Source organism: Naumovozyma castellii, chromosome 1 (assembly GCF_000237345.1).
Source record: "Naumovozyma castellii chromosome 1, complete genome".
Lineage (NCBI taxonomy): Eukaryota > Fungi > Ascomycota > Saccharomycetes > Saccharomycetales > Saccharomycetaceae > Naumovozyma > Naumovozyma castellii.
In genome coordinates this window covers 1,247,143-1,264,621 of record NC_016491.1, presented here as the reverse complement: position 1 = coordinate 1,264,621, position 17,479 = coordinate 1,247,143, and the positions used below count along the sequence as shown (strand labels likewise).

The window sequence follows — 17,479 nt, the reverse complement described above, 5'->3', positions numbered from 1 at the left end:
GAAAAACTGACAAACTTATGTAATATTCTTGAACCCAGTCATATATATTTACCTAATTTCCTTGGCTTAACCTGAAAATAGAATGTAAGGTAACCTCAGTGCTAATGTGGCACTAAAATAAACATACCTACTCTTTTAAGGAAGAGTTATCATTATAAATAGGCCTAAATAATTTTTAGAGTGTCTGAAATCTAATAGCAAGGGTCACCTTTTGTTTAGCCTTACTGTTCGAATGAATGCTTTTAAGTAATTGGCTTCAAAAGAGAAAGTCTTAAACACTGCTCCAGACCAAGAAGTACATCAGCTATCTTGAACCGAAGAAATAGCTCACATCAGAAATTCAAACCGTGGGCATTAGCAATACGTTAGTTTTCTGTTTTAATTAACAGTTTAGAAATAAATGCCTCTATCCATAAAAGTGAAAATTACTTTCGTATTAATGTTGGACTGCATTCTCAAACCCATACATTTTAAAACACCCATACATTAATTTCCGAGGTTCTGATTTTTGCTTTGAGGTTTTGATTTTCGACCCTTCCAAAAAAAAGACTGTCTGTCTGGAAGCGGACTCAGCTGGAGGGAAATCTGGGAGCAGTTAGGCTGGAATGTGGTACTCTCTTAGTCTAGGGACACTAGCTTGCCCAGACGGCTACCGCGAGATTCGCTTCTGCTCTCACAGTACTGGTGAATTCGGAAGAGAATTGTTAAATAATGTAGTGTCAATATAACGTTATACTACATTCAATATAAGATACATTCGACAAAGTATACCATATCATTGAGGAAAGATGGCTAGAGGACCGTATGTTTGAGATAGAGAAGTACAATTCCATTATGAAGAAGGAGAAAACTGTTTATCCACCACCAGGAACTACTTCAAATATTAGGATGATTTGTTAGAATGACGATGAGAATTAAGTTCATATACAAAGAAATGAGAGCTATCCATATTAAAAATTGAAGCAACCATTGACTACGAATGGAACAGCATAGACATGGTCAAACATGTATATGATTAACGTGACGATAACGATAGAAACTACTTCATAAAGGGATAATTTTCAGAGACAAGTTTACTAACAAGATTATATTATTACTTTTTTAAAATAGAAAGAAGCATCTAAAGAGATTAGCAGCTCCACACCACTGGTTGTTGGACAAATTATCTGGTTGTTACGCTCCAAGACCATCTGCTGGTCCACACAAGTTGCGTGAATCTTTACCATTGATCGTTTTCTTAAGAAACAGATTAAAGTATGCTTTGAACGGTCGTGAAGTCAAGGCTATCTTGATGCAACGTCACGTCAAGGTTGATGGTAAGGTCAGAACCGACACCACCTACCCAACTGGTTTCATGGATGTCATCACCTTAGATGCCACCAATGAAAACTTCAGATTGGTCTACGATGTTAAGGGTAGATTCGCTGTCCACCGTATCACCGATGAAGAAGCTTCTTACAAGTTGGCTAAGGTCAAGAAGGTTCAATTAGGTAAGAAGGGTGTTCCATACGTTGTTACCCACGACGGTAGAACCATCAGATACCCAGATCCAAACATCAAGGTCAATGACACCGTCAAGGTCGATTTGGCTTCTGGTAAGATCACTGACTACATCAAGTTCGATGCTGGTAAGCTAGTTTACGTTACCGGTGGTCGTAACTTGGGTAGAATTGGTACCATTGTTCACAAGGAAAGACACGATGGTGGTTTCGACTTAGTTCACATCAAGGATTCTTTGGACAACACTTTCGTCACTAGATTAAACAATGTCTTCATCATTGGTGAACCAGGTAAGCCATACATTTCCTTGCCAAAGGGTAAGGGTATTAAGTTGACCATCGCTGAAGAACGTGACAGAAGAAGAGCTCAACAAGGTTTATAAGCTTCATTATTTAATGTAATGTCGTTTATGTAATCATTTAAAACTATCTGTGTATTTTATTCTCGTTGTACTGTCTTTTTAATATCATGTAATTTGTGTAATAAAACAAATTAATTCAAAATTTCCGTATATAATATTCTTAATACAGAATAAATATAAAAGCGATGATAGCTTTCTTTAAAGTATAAAAATGCTATTTATAAATAGGAAATGAATATATGCAATAATAAATAATAGAAAAGGAATATTCCAATGCGAGTTGCAAAAATCAAGAGCTCAGCTTTTTTCCCTTAAGCTAGGTAAGATAACCTTCAGTACTTTCATGAATGTAGTCTCTCAATAATTCCTGCGTTGATTTCCCACCGTAAGCTTTGCAATCTGTGGCATCATATGCCTTATCTGTGATATTATTCTCAATAAGTAAAGAATTTAATGCCTGAATAATGTCAGATTGAACAAAACTATAGAAAATAAAATGAACGTTATCATTTGGTTGTGTTGAAGGCAATATTTCTCTCAATTGAACCACACTTGGTATCTTATATGTGTTCTGAGAATTACGTGGAGTATCATCACCGTTACAACCGAAATCGTCTCTTGTTACGTACCCTTCACTTAAGGAGGGATCATTAACGAGTGGGCAAGAGTCAGGTCTGGAAAGCGCAAATGATTGAGGAGGTCCTAGTGATGCTATTGAAGGTCTATGATTCAAATATTCTTCTACTTGCATAGCAAGATATAATGGAACCTCCAGATACAACCATTTGTTTGGGAAGGGTAAAACAATATATTCGCTATCTTTAGTGAATGGACCTTTGAAAAGATCGTATCTAACAGCACCTGTGTTTATGGTAATGAAACGGCTTACAGAGGAAATGTCAATATCTGGCTTTAATCTTGGCAAAACTTTATTGACAAGCATGTGATATACATTTTCCTCTGAGTCTATCTGTCGTGCTGCCATATAATATGTCTTTGATACAAAACCGATAACTTTGTTTAAACCCAAACTTTTCCGTAAACATTCTACTTTTGATGAGACATGTTTTCCTTTGTGGGTATCCAGTGACTTAGCGTGCGAATGGAATTTGAATGATCTCTTGCTAAAATTGATATATCTTCTAAAAAATGATGGCTTCTCTGACTTAACATTATCAATGGACAAAAACCCAACAGTTTCAGAATATCTGCCACTTTGTAAACAAGAAGATTTATCATCTAAGATAACGAAATCTCGAATATGTGAATGCCCTCCAAAATATTGGATGATAATATTGGGGTAGAATTTCCGGAGGTATTCATGAACTTGTTCCAATTCATGATTTTCGTGATCAGTAATTGGAACATGACCAAAGATAAGTAGCATATCTAATTCATTCTCAGGATGCCTCTCTAACATTTCCTTAAACCAATCCCTAGTCATAATTTCTTCGATTGGTGATGTAACTCTAGCTCTCTGATTTGCTTTTTGAAAATGGAAAATGAAGGATAAGGTTAGAATTCTGATTTTGTTCTTAGGAGTCTCTAGATATAGGTACTTATTTCCAAAGGGAACAATTGTTCCATCCTCCTTAACAAAATCAACGTTGCTACACACATATTTGTTCTTAAATTTGTGAGACATAGCCGTTGAATAATATTCAACTTCAGTATTTGCTGGATTATATAACTCATGGTTACCTAAAGTTAACAAGTCATAATCCTGTTCATTAAACAATGCAGTCGTTGCAATGCCACTCGGAGATGTAGCATCACTTAATCCGTTACCATCACGTTTATCACCCGTATCAATAACAAGTAAGTCTTGTTTATTTGTAAGCCTATTCTTCTTAAAGAGATCAACGAAGGAAATAAAATCACCCCAATCTGCATCAAAATCTGGTTGTACTAAATGTGAGCCCAGCCAACCATGGGTATCTGTGGTATGTAGGAAGTTTAACTCACCCACTTTTAACGATCTTATCTTGTTAACCCCAATATCAAAATATCTTTCCGGTAAAAGAAAAGCGGTGCTTACCGTAGCATAGAATGTTAAAACGCTGGCAAGCTTCATATCAGTAGTTCGAACCTTAATATATTATAGTGTATATGTGTTATGGTTTCCATTATTTGCGAAGAGAAGTTTTTCTTCTAAGCATCTTAATTACTCATCGGAGTTTCAATTTATATAAGATTATTCTATATTTTGTGAGTGGGCCCGATAAAGACAAAGAGGGGTCTTTGCAGAGAAAATACCCAGCGGTTCAGATTAATGTTCTTGGTACAGTTATATAGCATTTAATTGGAATATTTATACTTGGTTAACTCTATTTATATGGATATTCTACTTGTCTATCCTTACGCAACCAGATTTTCTTCTTCTTCTTGGTGACAACATGTTCTACAAACTTGTCCACACAGTGTGTAGTCTTGAACTTCTTAATAAATACAGGGTCCCATAACTCAGATCCAATACCCAGATCCTTACAGCACCTCATTAAAGCGTTACTCTTACACCCTTCAGTGGCCGTTGGGATCCCATTCTCATTGAAATAGTCTTGTTCTCCTCGGGCAACACTCACAAGTCTTCCATGACAAATTAGAGCGTATTCTCTAGTTACGAGATTAGGCGTTACAATAGTTTCTGAGCGTGGAACAAGCCCCCAACCCCCAGCACCAAACACTTTAGTCAATATTCTACGATATTTAATCTCAGGTAGATAAATTAGTCCATCAGGTTTTATTTCAATATCATCCGGGGATAACTCTTGAAATAACGCCTTTTGAATTGGGGACCCAAATGGCTTACTACCCACTCCATGCCATGATCTATACCAATCAATCTCTTCAACGGCGTTAGTTTCATCGTGCTCTTGAGGTTTAACAGGCTCTTCATTCTCTTCCAGTTTCTTAGAAGAATCGGTCTCCAAGGGTATATTTCCTAAAGCACTATTCAAAGTTCTGGAAAACACAGGCTTAGGTTTTGCTGTGGTGGTGGAAGAAGATTGAGTTGTTGTTGTTGTTGTGCTCTTATAAGGAGCTTTTTTCACTGCAGTTGCTGTCGAGGAAGTACTAGCCGGGCCTGTACTGAGAAGTCGTAACAGAGGCAAAGCTCTCCTTGTAGTAATACCTTTCCAGGCAATTGTTGATATAGACATCCTCCTTTCTGCTCTTGTGGTGCTTTCTAAAGTTTGCTTGTTTGTTTCAGTTTAACAAAGATTATTCTTTATTAGTACCAAATGGATAATGTTAGCGCAGAAAATGTGATGCATCTCATTTTTCCAAAATGAAATTTCCACGTCAGCGACACAATAGATTATCAATACAAGTGATATAATGGTTCTTTATCTGCTCTTTTGAAGAGCCAATAATAACCTAATGTATACCTTAGAACAATATGCTAGTTGTATTGGGATAAACAGAGTTATTTAAAAAGAAATGTATAGAAAGATAAGTCTCTGAATGATGTCACGATATCTACCTCTTTCGCAAACCCAGGATCACATTGAGCATTTCGTTGCCCTTTGTTCCTATTAAAGGGTTGCTCCATTGCTATTCCGTGGAACGTCTACACTATATGACAAACTAATGAAAATGTATTTCCTTACCTTGTCAAAGGGGAAAAAAAACATATCATTTCCAAATAACTTTCTCCAAGAGGAATGTTCAGCCGATTGGAAGTATTATGAAACTTCTCTTAACTTCTCAATCTATTTTATATATTCTGAAAATAAATTGAATAATAATATCTTGTCTAGTTAAAGCGAGGAAATTTTTCAATGAATATAAGATTAGCTCGTTCTGGTATATCAAGCTCAACTTAGGTATCCCCAATCAAAGTGGACCGAAATGTCGTTACGTATCTTTTTAGAACAATTGAAGACCTCCCATCTACCACGGGTATTAGGATCCCCTTCCAAATTGAAAATCGTGTATGGTAACGAAAGTGCAGACATGGATTCCGTGGCATCGGCCATCACATATGCCTACTTCAATTACGTATATGATCCTACTCAACTAGTAATCCCCATTATCAATATTCCCAGATGTGATTTACCTTTGAGGAGGGACATATTGTTTGCTCTGGACAAGATCAGCATCACTGAGGATTTATTGTATTTCAATGAAGATTTGAACAAGTTTATTCAAGTTCATGAGGCTGGTATTGAGACCGTACTTGTAGATCATAATGATTTACCAAAGCTGGATGGAATAAGGACTGTGGTTGGTGTCATTGACCATCATGCAGACCTGGGATTATATAAGGATGCTTCCCCGAGAGTCATAAGGCCCACTGGAAGTTGTTCTTCTTTGGTTTTCAACTATTGGATCGGTTTGATTAAGGGTTGGGTAAGGATGAAAGATGCCATCCCCTTAAGCATGGCTGCACTCGTGATCGATACTACCAATTTGAAGCATAGAGTGGAGGAACCTGATTTGGAAGCTTGTGCCATCTACGACAAGGCTCTCCCCGATTTTGATAGACACCAGTATTGTAAGGACTTAAAGAAAAGAAAGAACGATATTAAAGGGTTTACTGTGCATGATCTCTTACGAAAGGATTATAAGCAATTCCAGTTTGCAAATAGCAATGGAGATGAGATAGATGTGGGGATTTCATCGATGGTGAAATCGTTGCAATGGCTCTATGAAGAATATGGGAGTCAGGCAATATTTGAAGACGAATGTGCTAAATACCGAGAAGAACATCAATTAACCATGCTTGTGGTGATGACCTCGAGGACCGACGATGCAGGGTTCAGAAGAGAACTAGCTATCTTACCCGAGCCCAAATTCCAAGCAGATGCACAGAAGTTGATTGCCGGCCTCAGAGAGCAATTGCAATTGCAAGATGTTGCTGCTGATTTCAGTGCATCCAGTACGAAAGATTCCAACTCTACGTATAAATCTTACGACCAACTGAATGTTGCTGCCAGCAGAAAGCAAGTGGTTCCATATTTAAAAGCAGCTTTCGAGACTTTATAGACTATATAGTAGACACTTACGTAAGCAATACCCACGTGAAATTCGCACAAGCCACAGACAACTGAAAAATCGTTAGTCACAATGAAAAATGTTCCATCTGATTAGCGCTAATTCGCTACTATTTAATCGTTATAACCTCCATCGTCAGTACATACTATTCACCAATTGTCAGTGGAAGGTCATAAAAGAATCACAATCTATTCTAATCTAACCTTATTCAATTCATAATGTCTGGAAAAATCGTCAATGTTGCTGTCATCGGTGCTGGTGTCGTGGGGACCTCCTTCTTAAACCAAATTACCACCATGAAATCATCCATCCAATATAACTTAATTGCCATCTTGGAAGCTGAACATTCTTTAATCTCCAAGGACTACAAGCCTTTACAATTGACTCCAGATTGGAGAACTGCTCTAAACAAATCTAACGAGAAGAGTCTGCCACTACCAGAATTGATTGAGTACTTGAAGAAATCTCCTCTACCAACCATTTTGGTCGATAACACTTCCAGTGCCTACGTTGCTGGATTCTATCCAAAGATTGTAGAAAATGGAATTTCCATTGCTACTCCAAACAAGAAGGCCTTCTCTTCCGATTTGGCTACATGGAAACAATTATTCGCTGGTAAGCCAACTGATGGTCTAGTTTACCATGAAGCCACCGTTGGTGCTGGTCTTCCAATTATCTCTTTCCTAAGAGAAATTATTCAAACCGGTGATGAAGTAGAAAAAATTGAAGGTATCTTCTCCGGTACTTTATCTTACATCTTTAACGAATTCTCCACCGTTGAAAAGAATGACGTCAAATTCTCTGACGTTGTCAAGGTGGCTAAACAATTAGGTTACACTGAACCAGATCCAAGAGATGATTTGAATGGGTTAGATGTTGCTAGAAAGGTCACAATCGTTGCTAGAATTTCCGGTTTACAAGTGGAAAACCCAACCTCTTTCCCTGTTCAGTCTTTGATCCCAAAACCATTAGAAACTATTGAATCCGCTGCTGAATTCTTGGAAAAATTACCACAATACGATGATGAATTGACTAAATTGAAGGAAGAAGCCGCTGCTGAAAACAAAGTCTTGAGATTCATTGGCAAAGTGGATGTGGCTACCAACTCTACTTCTGTTGGTATTGAAAAGTACGATTACTCTCATCCATTTGCCGCATTGAAGGGTTCTGATAATGTTATCTCCATTAAGACTAAACGTTACCAAAATCCAGTCATTATTCAAGGTGCAGGTGCAGGTGCAGATGTTACTGCTGCTGGTATCTTGGGTGATGTCATTAAGATTGCTCAAAGATTATAATAAGTATTCGATTTATATACATTTAGAATAATACACATATAGGAGTAAAATGATGCTTCGAGATAAAGAGTACCGTTATATTTATTTTGTAGTTATTGAATTAAATTTAATTAAGTTCATTTAATGGGGATGCATATTTTGTGGGAAACACTAAAGGAATATGATTCCCTCAATGGTTTTCATTGTTTGCGTTCTCACTTGGAGGATTCTCCGGTTCTCCAGTTTCCTGTTGTGGTTGTTGTTCCTGTTGTCTCAACCTTTCTTGTCTTTGTTGTTCCTCTTCCATGGATAAACGTAGAGCCATAGCTAGTTCGGGATCCATTGATGGATCCACACCAAAATCCATAAATCCACCTTCGTTTCCACCAAATCCATCATTCATACCCATAGATTCAGATGCACCATGTTCCAACACGACAGCCGATGAGGCTATTTGTTCATACAATAGTCTAGAAGTAGATGGTTGTATAGTGACTAAATGGCTGCTATCCTCTTGGGCATTATTAACAGTTGAAATAAACCCCTCTAATATTTCTGTATTTGCCTCTAGTTCACCGAAATTAATAACATCGACGGCAATACTGTTTTTCTTCAATTTCTTACCTAGCTTAATCAAATCTTCCTTCTTATCTGTGATGGGACTGCATACAAAGACGATGATTCTTTGATGTTGTACTTTGTTTTGACGATGTTTCAAAGTCAAGGCTGCTACTTGGATAGCTGTGACCAAATGAATGGACCCTTCAATGGATGTATCATGCAATCCAGCCAAAATCTTACCAAACTCTGAAGTGAAAGTAGATAAAACAATTGGATTGTCCCCCGCCGAAGATAATAACCCGACTGTGTTCTCAGGATTACTATTCCTCTTGGCCTGGAATATGAATTCGACGGCATCAATTTGAGCTTCAAATCTCGTCCTTGGGTAATCTCCATTTCTGGAGTATTCTGAGTTATCTACCACCAGTACTGTAGCTTCTAATACCATTTATTCTTGATTATATTCCTTGCTTCAGTGGTCACTTTAGGTGGCAAAACGAGTGCTCACGATTTAAATTTGGGAACTTGAAATCCCTTCGAATGAGAACCCTAACAAAATCCAACTTTACCCTAAGACGGTGAGCCCTAAATAAAAAAGCATGCCCTAATGTCCGTTTATCTCCTCGAGAATCGCAACTTTTTGTTGAAGCATTTCCTATTATTCTTCTGAGATGACACATTAACCAACAGATCAAGTGGAGCTGTTTGCATTCCATCATGACGTTGACTCCAGCTGAAAGAACGCAACTCAAGTTGAAAATCTTAAAACAGTTGGACGACAAGTGTATGTATAAAACTAATACACGGCGTTACATTAGATGAATACCTTAAGGACAAAATTTACTAACTAAAGCCTCATATAGATTCTGAAATTGAACAACACTGTCAACAAGTCAATAAAGAATATGCGGATGAATTAGAGACTGCTGCACAACGCCAATTGAACTACTTCCCGTCCACTAATTCTGCTGCCCCTCTTACCGTGAGAGATGTGCTCGAACTCGAGAGAACTCGTGGAAAGTGATAAATACTCTGCAGGTGTTGCTTACGCAATCATACTGAAAAATTAGGTGCCGAGAATATACTCCTGAAGGATTTCTACGTAAATCTATTGTCCACATCGTTTATTAATTAATCTATTCTTTTGAGGAAAAACAAGGTAGCGACAACTAATTATATCACCACTCAAGGACCAATGTTTCCTAAATTATTAAACGTGTCTAACATCACTGGAAGAACTGGGCTTAGAACCATAACGACTGTTTCAAAGACCGTTAGAGTTCTACCAGCTCCAACTTTGTCTAAACGATTCAATTCTACACAACCATCGACTGCTGATACCACAAAGAGTAATGGCAGTTCTCAACAGAAGACTCCTTGGGTTAAGAAGACAATTTTGGGAATCACTGCAGTCGCTGCTGGTGTTTATGTAGCTCAAAAACTTCCAGAATGGACTTTTGAAATTACCGCTACCGATGAACAGGTCGATATTGACCCAGCTATTACACCCTTCCCAAAAAAACTACCTAAATCCAAGTACCCTCTAGCTAATAATTATTCTCTTCTAGGTGTTGGTATTCGTTCTGTCACTGTGGTCACGTTTAAAGTTTATTGTTTAGGTATATATGTTGCTAATCAAGATGAGAAATTAATTCGCAAAGTTTTAAATTCAAAATTCTTGAAGGAGAAAGTTATTGAAACTGATCCGGAGAAATCATTCCAAGAAAATGTTCATAAGGCTTTAAATGATCCTGAAAAATCAAGTATTCTTATTGGAGAGTTATTAGATGCTGGCGTTCAGTTCATGGCTAAACTAAGTCCAATGAGAAACACGAATTTCAATCATTTAAGAGACGGGATGATGAGAACTGTGAAGGCCCATCCTGATGCGGAAGCTAATAAAGAAGCCGTTGAAAAAGGGTTATTGGACTTGAGAAAGGCTTTCAACAGAAAGGGTGCTCTAGATAAAGATGACGAACTGTTCGTAGAATTACAATCAGATGGTGCTCTACAATTAACTTTCCATAGCAGAAAAAGAGATCAATTTATTAAATTAGGACGTTGTGATGACCCAATTGTTGGGAGATATTTGTTCAGTCAATACATGAGTGGCCCAAAACCATTATCAGTTATGACCAAGGATGCTGTCGTTAAGGGTATTTCTGAATTAGTATAAATAATTCTATAATTATTTGTGAATAAACTTTTTTTTATTATATCAAAATATTGAAATATGTACTACTTTACAAAATTTTCGAGAAAACTGTTCTGATGATATTTTTATTCTTCGTCATCATCATCCCCAATGTCAATCAGTGGAATTTCGAATTCAGAGTCGTCCTCTGCATCTTCATCTTCATGTTCGTCCTCATTAGCGTTTGATTGGTGTTCTTGATCTACACGTAGCACTGGAATCTCAATATCTTCACTCACTTCACTTTCAACTTGCACCAATTTAGGACGCTTAGATTCTTGATCTATCAATTCGCCCTCCTCATTCTCTCTTTTTTGAAAGATCTTTGTTTCATCAACTTGACTTAGTTCAGTCACTTTTCTTTCAACAGCAATAGGTTGCATTGTCTGATCATTAGTAATGATGCTTGCAATTTGACTTTGCAAGTTTGAGTTGTCTGTAACAATTTCTGCGTCCTCTTCATCACTTTCTTCCTGTTCCAAGGCTGCTCTACTTCTAACTTGATGAACAATCCCCATTGGCAATCTTGGGTGGCACAACAAATCAAAGATTTCGTCATTACCATCCTTCAAAATAGATACTGCAATTGGTAAAACGGAAACTCTTTCATTACCTGGATGTAATACGACAGCTCTTAATAAATCGATGAATTTCTCAGGAATGCAACCAATCTCATTTTGGAATTCCAAAGCCTTCGAGATCGTATATTTAATAATACGTGTCTGTTGAGTAGTTGATAGTAATAGACTGTTCAAGATTGTAATTAAGAACTCATTTACTTCGTTATACCATGAGATGGAATTATTCACCATGAATTGTTCTGGATGTGTATAGATATCAGATAAGGCACCTGTAGAGGAATCCTTTTTATTTTTCTTCTTTGATCCAGTGGCTTGGTTATTGGCCCCTTTGGTTCCTGAAATTAGCTTATTGAAAAGTGCGTCAATTAAGGATTTATCCTCGGATAAATATAAAGCAACATCGATTAATTTGTTAATAGGATCCAATTCAGATAATTGATGACCCATTTGAGGAAGCAATAAATTAATCAAGTGAAAAACATCTTGGAATTCTCTCTTTAATTTGGAACATTGAGGGAAATCAATAGCGGTACTTTTAGGTTCCAATGGGATATACAATTCCAACGAGGATAAGATTGATTCAGACATGGATAAGTAGGAGTTACCATATGTCCTTAACATAATAGTCCATAATTGTACACCAGAAAGTTGAATTTGAGGGAATATATCAGAAATAACAGAGTTCAGTTCAGCATCACGACGTAGTTCTCTTTTCAATGGTAAATATTTCTTTGTCATACTCAATAAAGCCTCGCAAATGGCGTCGATACCACCGATAGGAATTCTGACAGCAAATGGAGTTGGTAATGAGACAAATCCCTTTAGCAAGCCAACCAATAAGGACAAACGTGTTGGAATCTGCCATAAAGTCAATGGTGTGTTCATATCTAACTTTAATCCAGGTAAAAACTCAACCACTTGCTTATCGTTAGACAGAGAATGAGGCAATGATTCAATTAATTTTTGTAATTCTTTATCTTGAGTGAAATCCAATACTTCTCCACACAATTCAATAATAGGCTTAAATTGAAATAAGATAGAGAGCAAACCTGTTCTCCAAGTGTCATCAGCAAATGTTTTATGATGTGACTCAGTTTCATCTTGTGATTGAGAAGCTTGTAGTTTAATTAAATGCAAATAGGCAAAATTTTCACAAATTAAACTTTGGGTTTCTTCATCCAAATGTTGATAGCTCTTATTGATCAACTCTGACAAAATCCTACGGTATTGATTCGCATAAGGTTTGAAAGTTGTAGTGTTCTTGTATAGTAATGTCTTTATCACAGGGAGACACAGTTTTGGCTCGTATTGCGACAAAGTAACAAAAGGTGGAATGATAGATTTCAATTTTGGAACCAAACCTTCTCTAGAAATCGTGGGTTTGCCTCTCATTAAATCCATTAATATGGAAAGTGAGTTAACCAACGTTTCCAATAATACCTTACCTTGTGGAGTTGCAATGGTAGAGTGATAGTACCCGACTTTTTGTTCTAACTTGGAATAAATTAATGCAACCAATTGACTAGCGTGAGCACATAAAACTAATGGGTTGTACGCACAAATAACAACGGCCGTGTGACAACCCTTCCATACATCAAAATCATCACTTGAGTGTAACAATTTGACAATTTTGGTGTTTAGTAAGCCCAACTCAGATTTCAAAATTTTATCATTGATGTAAATTGGCGATCTTAAGGTCTTTAAAATTGTGTGGAATTCAGCTCCTGTTGCGGCCTCCAATTGCCTAGCCAATATGGAAATTGGGTAGTATTCTTGTGACATCATATACTGCTAGATGTTTGCTTAGAGTGATTTTCTAGTGAATAATAGTTTTAATGTAACATATAAAAACTTCTCATTTTTCTGCGAAGCGATGAGATGAGATGAGAAGAAAAATCTCGTGAAAGTGAAAATTTATATCTCGGTGATGCCGTTAACGATAATAAGAAGTACATGCGCACGATATAATTAAATGTTGAAGAAGGAGGCTCTATATCGATCTTTAGTAGGCATTCTGTTGTGGACATCCATTTCGTCATTGGGGGCTCGAATGCCCTCAAAGGGCCAAACCTTCCTCTTCAGAAACAACTATTAATTCTATATTGTCATATCAAAAACACTAATTGTACCTACTTAAATACAGAACAATAATCGTATAAAATTACAGGGGTTAAATATTGTGTAAGCATGCTTGTCGTTGTTATTCTGTTCATAAAACCCTATTCGTGAGTGTACTCTACTTGCTTACGACAAATGGTTGGGAAAATACTTGCTCGTTTGTAACCTTACCTTCCAAATTGGTCGTCTTAGAAGGGTGAACATGAAGTTGAGCACTGTTTGAATGTGAACTTATAGAGTCATGTATTGATGGAAGAGAATCTGAAGATTTATCAGGTGGAAACTGGGAGCTTGCGTCTGCAATCACAGTTTGGGCCTCCACCAAATCAGGAACCTCTTCAGGAAAATTCATGGTGTTCTCCAAGCGATTATCGCTGCTTTCAAAACCAGTCACATCAGTGTGTTCAACAAGTAAGGAATCAGAAGTCTCGTTATTTTTAATGGCTTCTTCTTCGGCATTATCTATGTTGTCGACGTCTTGAATTGATTCTCCGGTCTGTACGATTTCCTCTTCAGGTTTTGATGGTTTAAAACCCACAGGAGAAGGGCTTTCATCACTGTTTAAGTTACTTTCCTCTTTGAAATCAGATATATCTTCTTCTTGTATATAAGAAACGATTTTGCCTTCTTTGGTCAAATCTTCTTTCCCCTTCGTCTCCTCCTCTTCTTGAGGTTTGTCTATATTTTGTCGTTTCACCACTGCTTTTTTAGTATTTTTCCTTGTGTTACGATTGCTAGAAACTGAGCCCCTGTTGATATGATCCTTAACTAGTACAGGTTCTGAATGATTCTTTCCAAATTGAAGAAGGGCTCTTTCAGCAGGATCGTAATGGCGTAACATTTGAGGTTCCATATCATCATTCCTATCATCAGTAATCTCAGCATGCAGTAGTACACCTAATAGTGGTAAAAGCAGAAGCAATAATAAAATTCCCAGAGAAATTTTGATATCTAGATTTAATATTTCTTGTAGGATAAACAAACCCACTTTCTTCCACGTTAAATTGTCAATGGATTCATCAAAGTTGACATTTTCATGAAAGCTAAAAGCATTGGAGATATCTTGAAGGACCTCTACCAACTCGCTATCTTCAAAATTCTTCTGTGAAATCCAATTTTCCGGAAGATGTGCTCTACAGAGTCTTTCTATGCTTTTCACTATAGCTATTGACCCTGTAAGGGAAAACGCGGTCTGCATAACCGGAGGACGAGTCATTTGGATAATGGTGCTTTTCTATGGGTACAATGTGAGGTAATCTAACAATCTTACCAGATAGTAACTTCTGTGACTGCTTTGATATCTGTTGATTGAGCTACTTAGATGTAGTACAGAAGAAATCCGAATGTTGTTTGGAGTCCCCTATTGTGCGCGTAAGGGGAAAGTGTCATAAATTTGAAAATTTCAAGTTAGTCTATTATAATTATAAAAGTTATAACACTAGCTTATATGCTTTATATACTATGCAATGGTTCCTATGCTCATGAGTATCATTTGAATTATTACTTGAAGGGACCAAAAACTTACTCTCTTCAATCGGGCTCGTGTTTGTTCTTGATCGGCCACATACTTTGCAAAAGCATCATATACCTCCGCACTCAAGTCTCTCATTAAATATGAGTCATAGATGGTCCATGACCCTTCAAAGTCCGCTACATTTTTCACTACTCTGCATTGAATTGGAATATATGTTCTTCTAGAATTGATATAGCCAACAATAGGTCGGATGAGTGTCCCATTAATATAATTTAACTCCGAGGGAAATAATGGGACTTCTGCCTTCACATTTTTTAGTGTGAGAAAAAAGTTCATAATAAAATAATGATCCGGGTCTAGATTAGAGACATCGGGAGAAATATCAATATCTGAAGGTGTCGATAATCTTTTAGCCTCCTTGATTAATCGATCTCCAATCTCGGTGATTATTTCCGCTAGTTGAGATTTATCCGCTTCTTTATCTGGTAATAACACATCACCTATCATGTCAACCTGACCCTCTGTGATCCAACCAAATGGTCCTTCGATTCCTCTATTTAGATGGTCAATGTCTAAGTTATCAACACGTAGCCTTGTTATTTTTTTCCAAGGGGATAATGACAACGCAGTGGGTTGTAATTCTGGCGGCTCAGATTCTAAGAATTGGTGATGATTGTTCTGGAGAGTTCTATGGATTGTAAACATTGAGTTATCATATGCACCACTTACACTATTAGCATTTAAAATGTCATAAAATAACCAATGTTTCCGCAATTGAGGAAGATCACAGTTAAAAATGCTGACCTGGAAGGGTCTAAATTGATTTGGTTGATACAAAGTGAAAAGAACATCATTCATCTTGAACCTTGAAATCTCAAAGTCACCTAATTGGTAAATATTCTTATAGTTCCTAGGATCATCGTTCTGCTTCCACACAACGTGTGTCCTATCAACTACCCCTCTTAATCCATTAATACTAACCTCTTCCAAAAACCCCTTCCCATTCAGCCATTTGCTAAAGTTAAGAGATATTTCTACTTTATCGATGGTTAGATCAAATTGTGTATAGTTTCCATCATCAAAGTCACTGGCGGTTAATAACAATTGTTGCTCGCTCAATGCTAAGTTGGCCCTTTCAACAGCATCACGTTGTGAACCCTTAGTAAAACTATGAAGCAATTTAGGTCTTCTTGAAACAAACACTTTATTAAATGTGATCTTCCCCGACGACCACTCCGGGACAATAGCGTTTTCAAAAACAACAGATAAAGTGGTACCTCTTGTTAATAATGACCCTATTTTTTTCACTAAGTAATCTTGCGTGGAGAAAGTATTAAATAGATAGATCACTAATGAAACAAAAGTAGTTGTCCATATAATGAAAATGATAACGTTACTAACAAGAACCCATGATATAAATGCACTTATATCGTCTGCATTAAAGGGTCGCATTGACTTTTTCAGTATCCATCTCGTATTAATCTGGAATCTTTGGAAAATGTTGGTGGATTGGGCAAGTCGTTGGTTCTTTTCTGATTCGTTTGGTTTTATATTACTTCCATTGCTAAAATACTTATAGAAGGAGTAATTGAGTCCTTGCATGGAGTGAAGTCTTTGAATTGAGAAGGTGTTTGAATAATGCAATGCTCTTAATGCAGCCGGATGAGATGGCAAACCGCTGTGTCGTATACCATTGTTTGATCGGAGAAAAAATCTGGAGTTAATGGGCACTGTCGTTTTAAGTTTAGATAGTTTAGTCACCACCATTAGCCATTAGACCCTCGCTGTTATGTTGCTTTTCAATAACTGACTGAGAAGGAAAACTGTTTCACCAATAGATTGGCTAAATTTCCAAACTTCTTCATTTTGAAGCTCCGCGCTAAGGGAATTATTTGAATGAGAAGAAAGAAAGAAAGATCTTTTATACACAGTTGGTTTCCATAACAAATTGCTCTCAATACAATGTCATCAACAAGCTCAATTATATAACAGTATTTGACTATATGCCAGCCACTTCGGCATTCAAGAATTCACCAATAACCTGAAATTGGGAACACATTCGCACCATTTCCTAATAGGTGGCAAATTACAAGATTAGCGTTATGTTATTTCAACATTAAACGACCGTGCTATATTCGCTCACTTTTTCATGTTCACATCTTTTTAACAAGGGTCAGATTACAAGTTAATTATTGCTATGTTATTCATTATTCATGTGGTTTGTAGCCAAGTCCTTCGTCATGCAAGATGGTCGGCAATATTATTAAATTGAGGGATCAACGTCTCAAAGATTGTTTATTCATAACCGACAATGTATTATTCGTCATTCTCTGTATCACTCAATTGTAGTTGATTTTAATCGTTCTCAAAGATTGACCCCACAAAAGATGACAGATTAGTCGTGGATGCCAGTTAACT

General features: G+C 37.0%; 10 protein-coding genes across 10 annotated transcripts; 4 read left to right on the top strand and 6 right to left on the bottom strand.

The window, feature by feature from the left end:
* Positions 1 to 788: 788 nt before the first annotated feature.
* RPS4B (40S ribosomal protein eS4) lies at positions 789 to 1,882 on the top strand (the record flags this gene model as incomplete). The annotated part of the gene is made up of 2 exons (XM_003673534.1): positions 789 to 802; positions 1,111 to 1,882. The coding sequence occupies 2 exons, from the start codon at positions 789 to 791 to the stop codon at positions 1,880 to 1,882; spliced, it is 786 nt and encodes a 261-aa protein (XP_003673582.1).
* Positions 1,883 to 2,177: 295 nt separating this feature from the next.
* SMN1 (Smn1p) lies at positions 2,178 to 3,935 on the bottom strand (the record flags this gene model as incomplete). The annotated part of the gene is made up of 1 exon (XM_003673533.1): positions 2,178 to 3,935. One exon carries the CDS (start codon positions 3,933 to 3,935, stop codon positions 2,178 to 2,180), a length of 1,758 nt encoding a protein of 585 aa, XP_003673581.1.
* Positions 3,936 to 4,188: 253 nt separating this feature from the next.
* Positions 4,189 to 5,019, bottom strand: MGM101 (Mgm101p; the record flags this gene model as incomplete). The annotated part of the gene is made up of 1 exon (XM_003673532.1): positions 4,189 to 5,019. The coding sequence occupies one exon, from the start codon at positions 5,017 to 5,019 to the stop codon at positions 4,189 to 4,191; it is 831 nt and encodes a 276-aa protein (XP_003673580.1).
* A 691-nt stretch (positions 5,020 to 5,710) lies between these two features.
* On the top strand, positions 5,711 to 6,847 carry PPX1 (exopolyphosphatase; the record flags this gene model as incomplete). The annotated part of the gene is made up of 1 exon (XM_003673531.1): positions 5,711 to 6,847. One exon carries the CDS (start codon positions 5,711 to 5,713, stop codon positions 6,845 to 6,847), a length of 1,137 nt encoding a protein of 378 aa, XP_003673579.1.
* A 227-nt stretch (positions 6,848 to 7,074) lies between these two features.
* HOM6 (homoserine dehydrogenase) lies at positions 7,075 to 8,154 on the top strand (the record flags this gene model as incomplete). Its single annotated transcript, XM_003673530.1, has 1 exon — positions 7,075 to 8,154. The coding sequence occupies one exon, from the start codon at positions 7,075 to 7,077 to the stop codon at positions 8,152 to 8,154; it is 1,080 nt and encodes a 359-aa protein (XP_003673578.1).
* A 169-nt stretch (positions 8,155 to 8,323) lies between these two features.
* Positions 8,324 to 9,142, bottom strand: RPN10 (proteasome regulatory particle base subunit RPN10; the record flags this gene model as incomplete). The annotated part of the gene is made up of 1 exon (XM_003673529.1): positions 8,324 to 9,142. One exon carries the CDS (start codon positions 9,140 to 9,142, stop codon positions 8,324 to 8,326), a length of 819 nt encoding a protein of 272 aa, XP_003673577.1.
* A 747-nt stretch (positions 9,143 to 9,889) lies between these two features.
* Positions 9,890 to 10,870, top strand: AIM18 (Aim18p; the record flags this gene model as incomplete). The annotated part of the gene is made up of 1 exon (XM_003673528.1): positions 9,890 to 10,870. One exon carries the CDS (start codon positions 9,890 to 9,892, stop codon positions 10,868 to 10,870), a length of 981 nt encoding a protein of 326 aa, XP_003673576.1.
* Positions 10,871 to 10,974: 104 nt separating this feature from the next.
* RIX1 (Rix1p) lies at positions 10,975 to 13,254 on the bottom strand (the record flags this gene model as incomplete). Its single annotated transcript, XM_003673527.1, has 1 exon — positions 10,975 to 13,254. The coding sequence occupies one exon, from the start codon at positions 13,252 to 13,254 to the stop codon at positions 10,975 to 10,977; it is 2,280 nt and encodes a 759-aa protein (XP_003673575.1).
* A 451-nt stretch (positions 13,255 to 13,705) lies between these two features.
* NVJ1 (Nvj1p) lies at positions 13,706 to 14,803 on the bottom strand (the record flags this gene model as incomplete). Its single annotated transcript, XM_003673526.1, has 1 exon — positions 13,706 to 14,803. The coding sequence occupies one exon, from the start codon at positions 14,801 to 14,803 to the stop codon at positions 13,706 to 13,708; it is 1,098 nt and encodes a 365-aa protein (XP_003673574.1).
* A 243-nt stretch (positions 14,804 to 15,046) lies between these two features.
* Positions 15,047 to 16,828, bottom strand: MDM31 (Mdm31p; the record flags this gene model as incomplete). The annotated part of the gene is made up of 1 exon (XM_003673525.1): positions 15,047 to 16,828. The coding sequence occupies one exon, from the start codon at positions 16,826 to 16,828 to the stop codon at positions 15,047 to 15,049; it is 1,782 nt and encodes a 593-aa protein (XP_003673573.1).
* Positions 16,829 to 17,479: the final 651 nt, after the last annotated feature.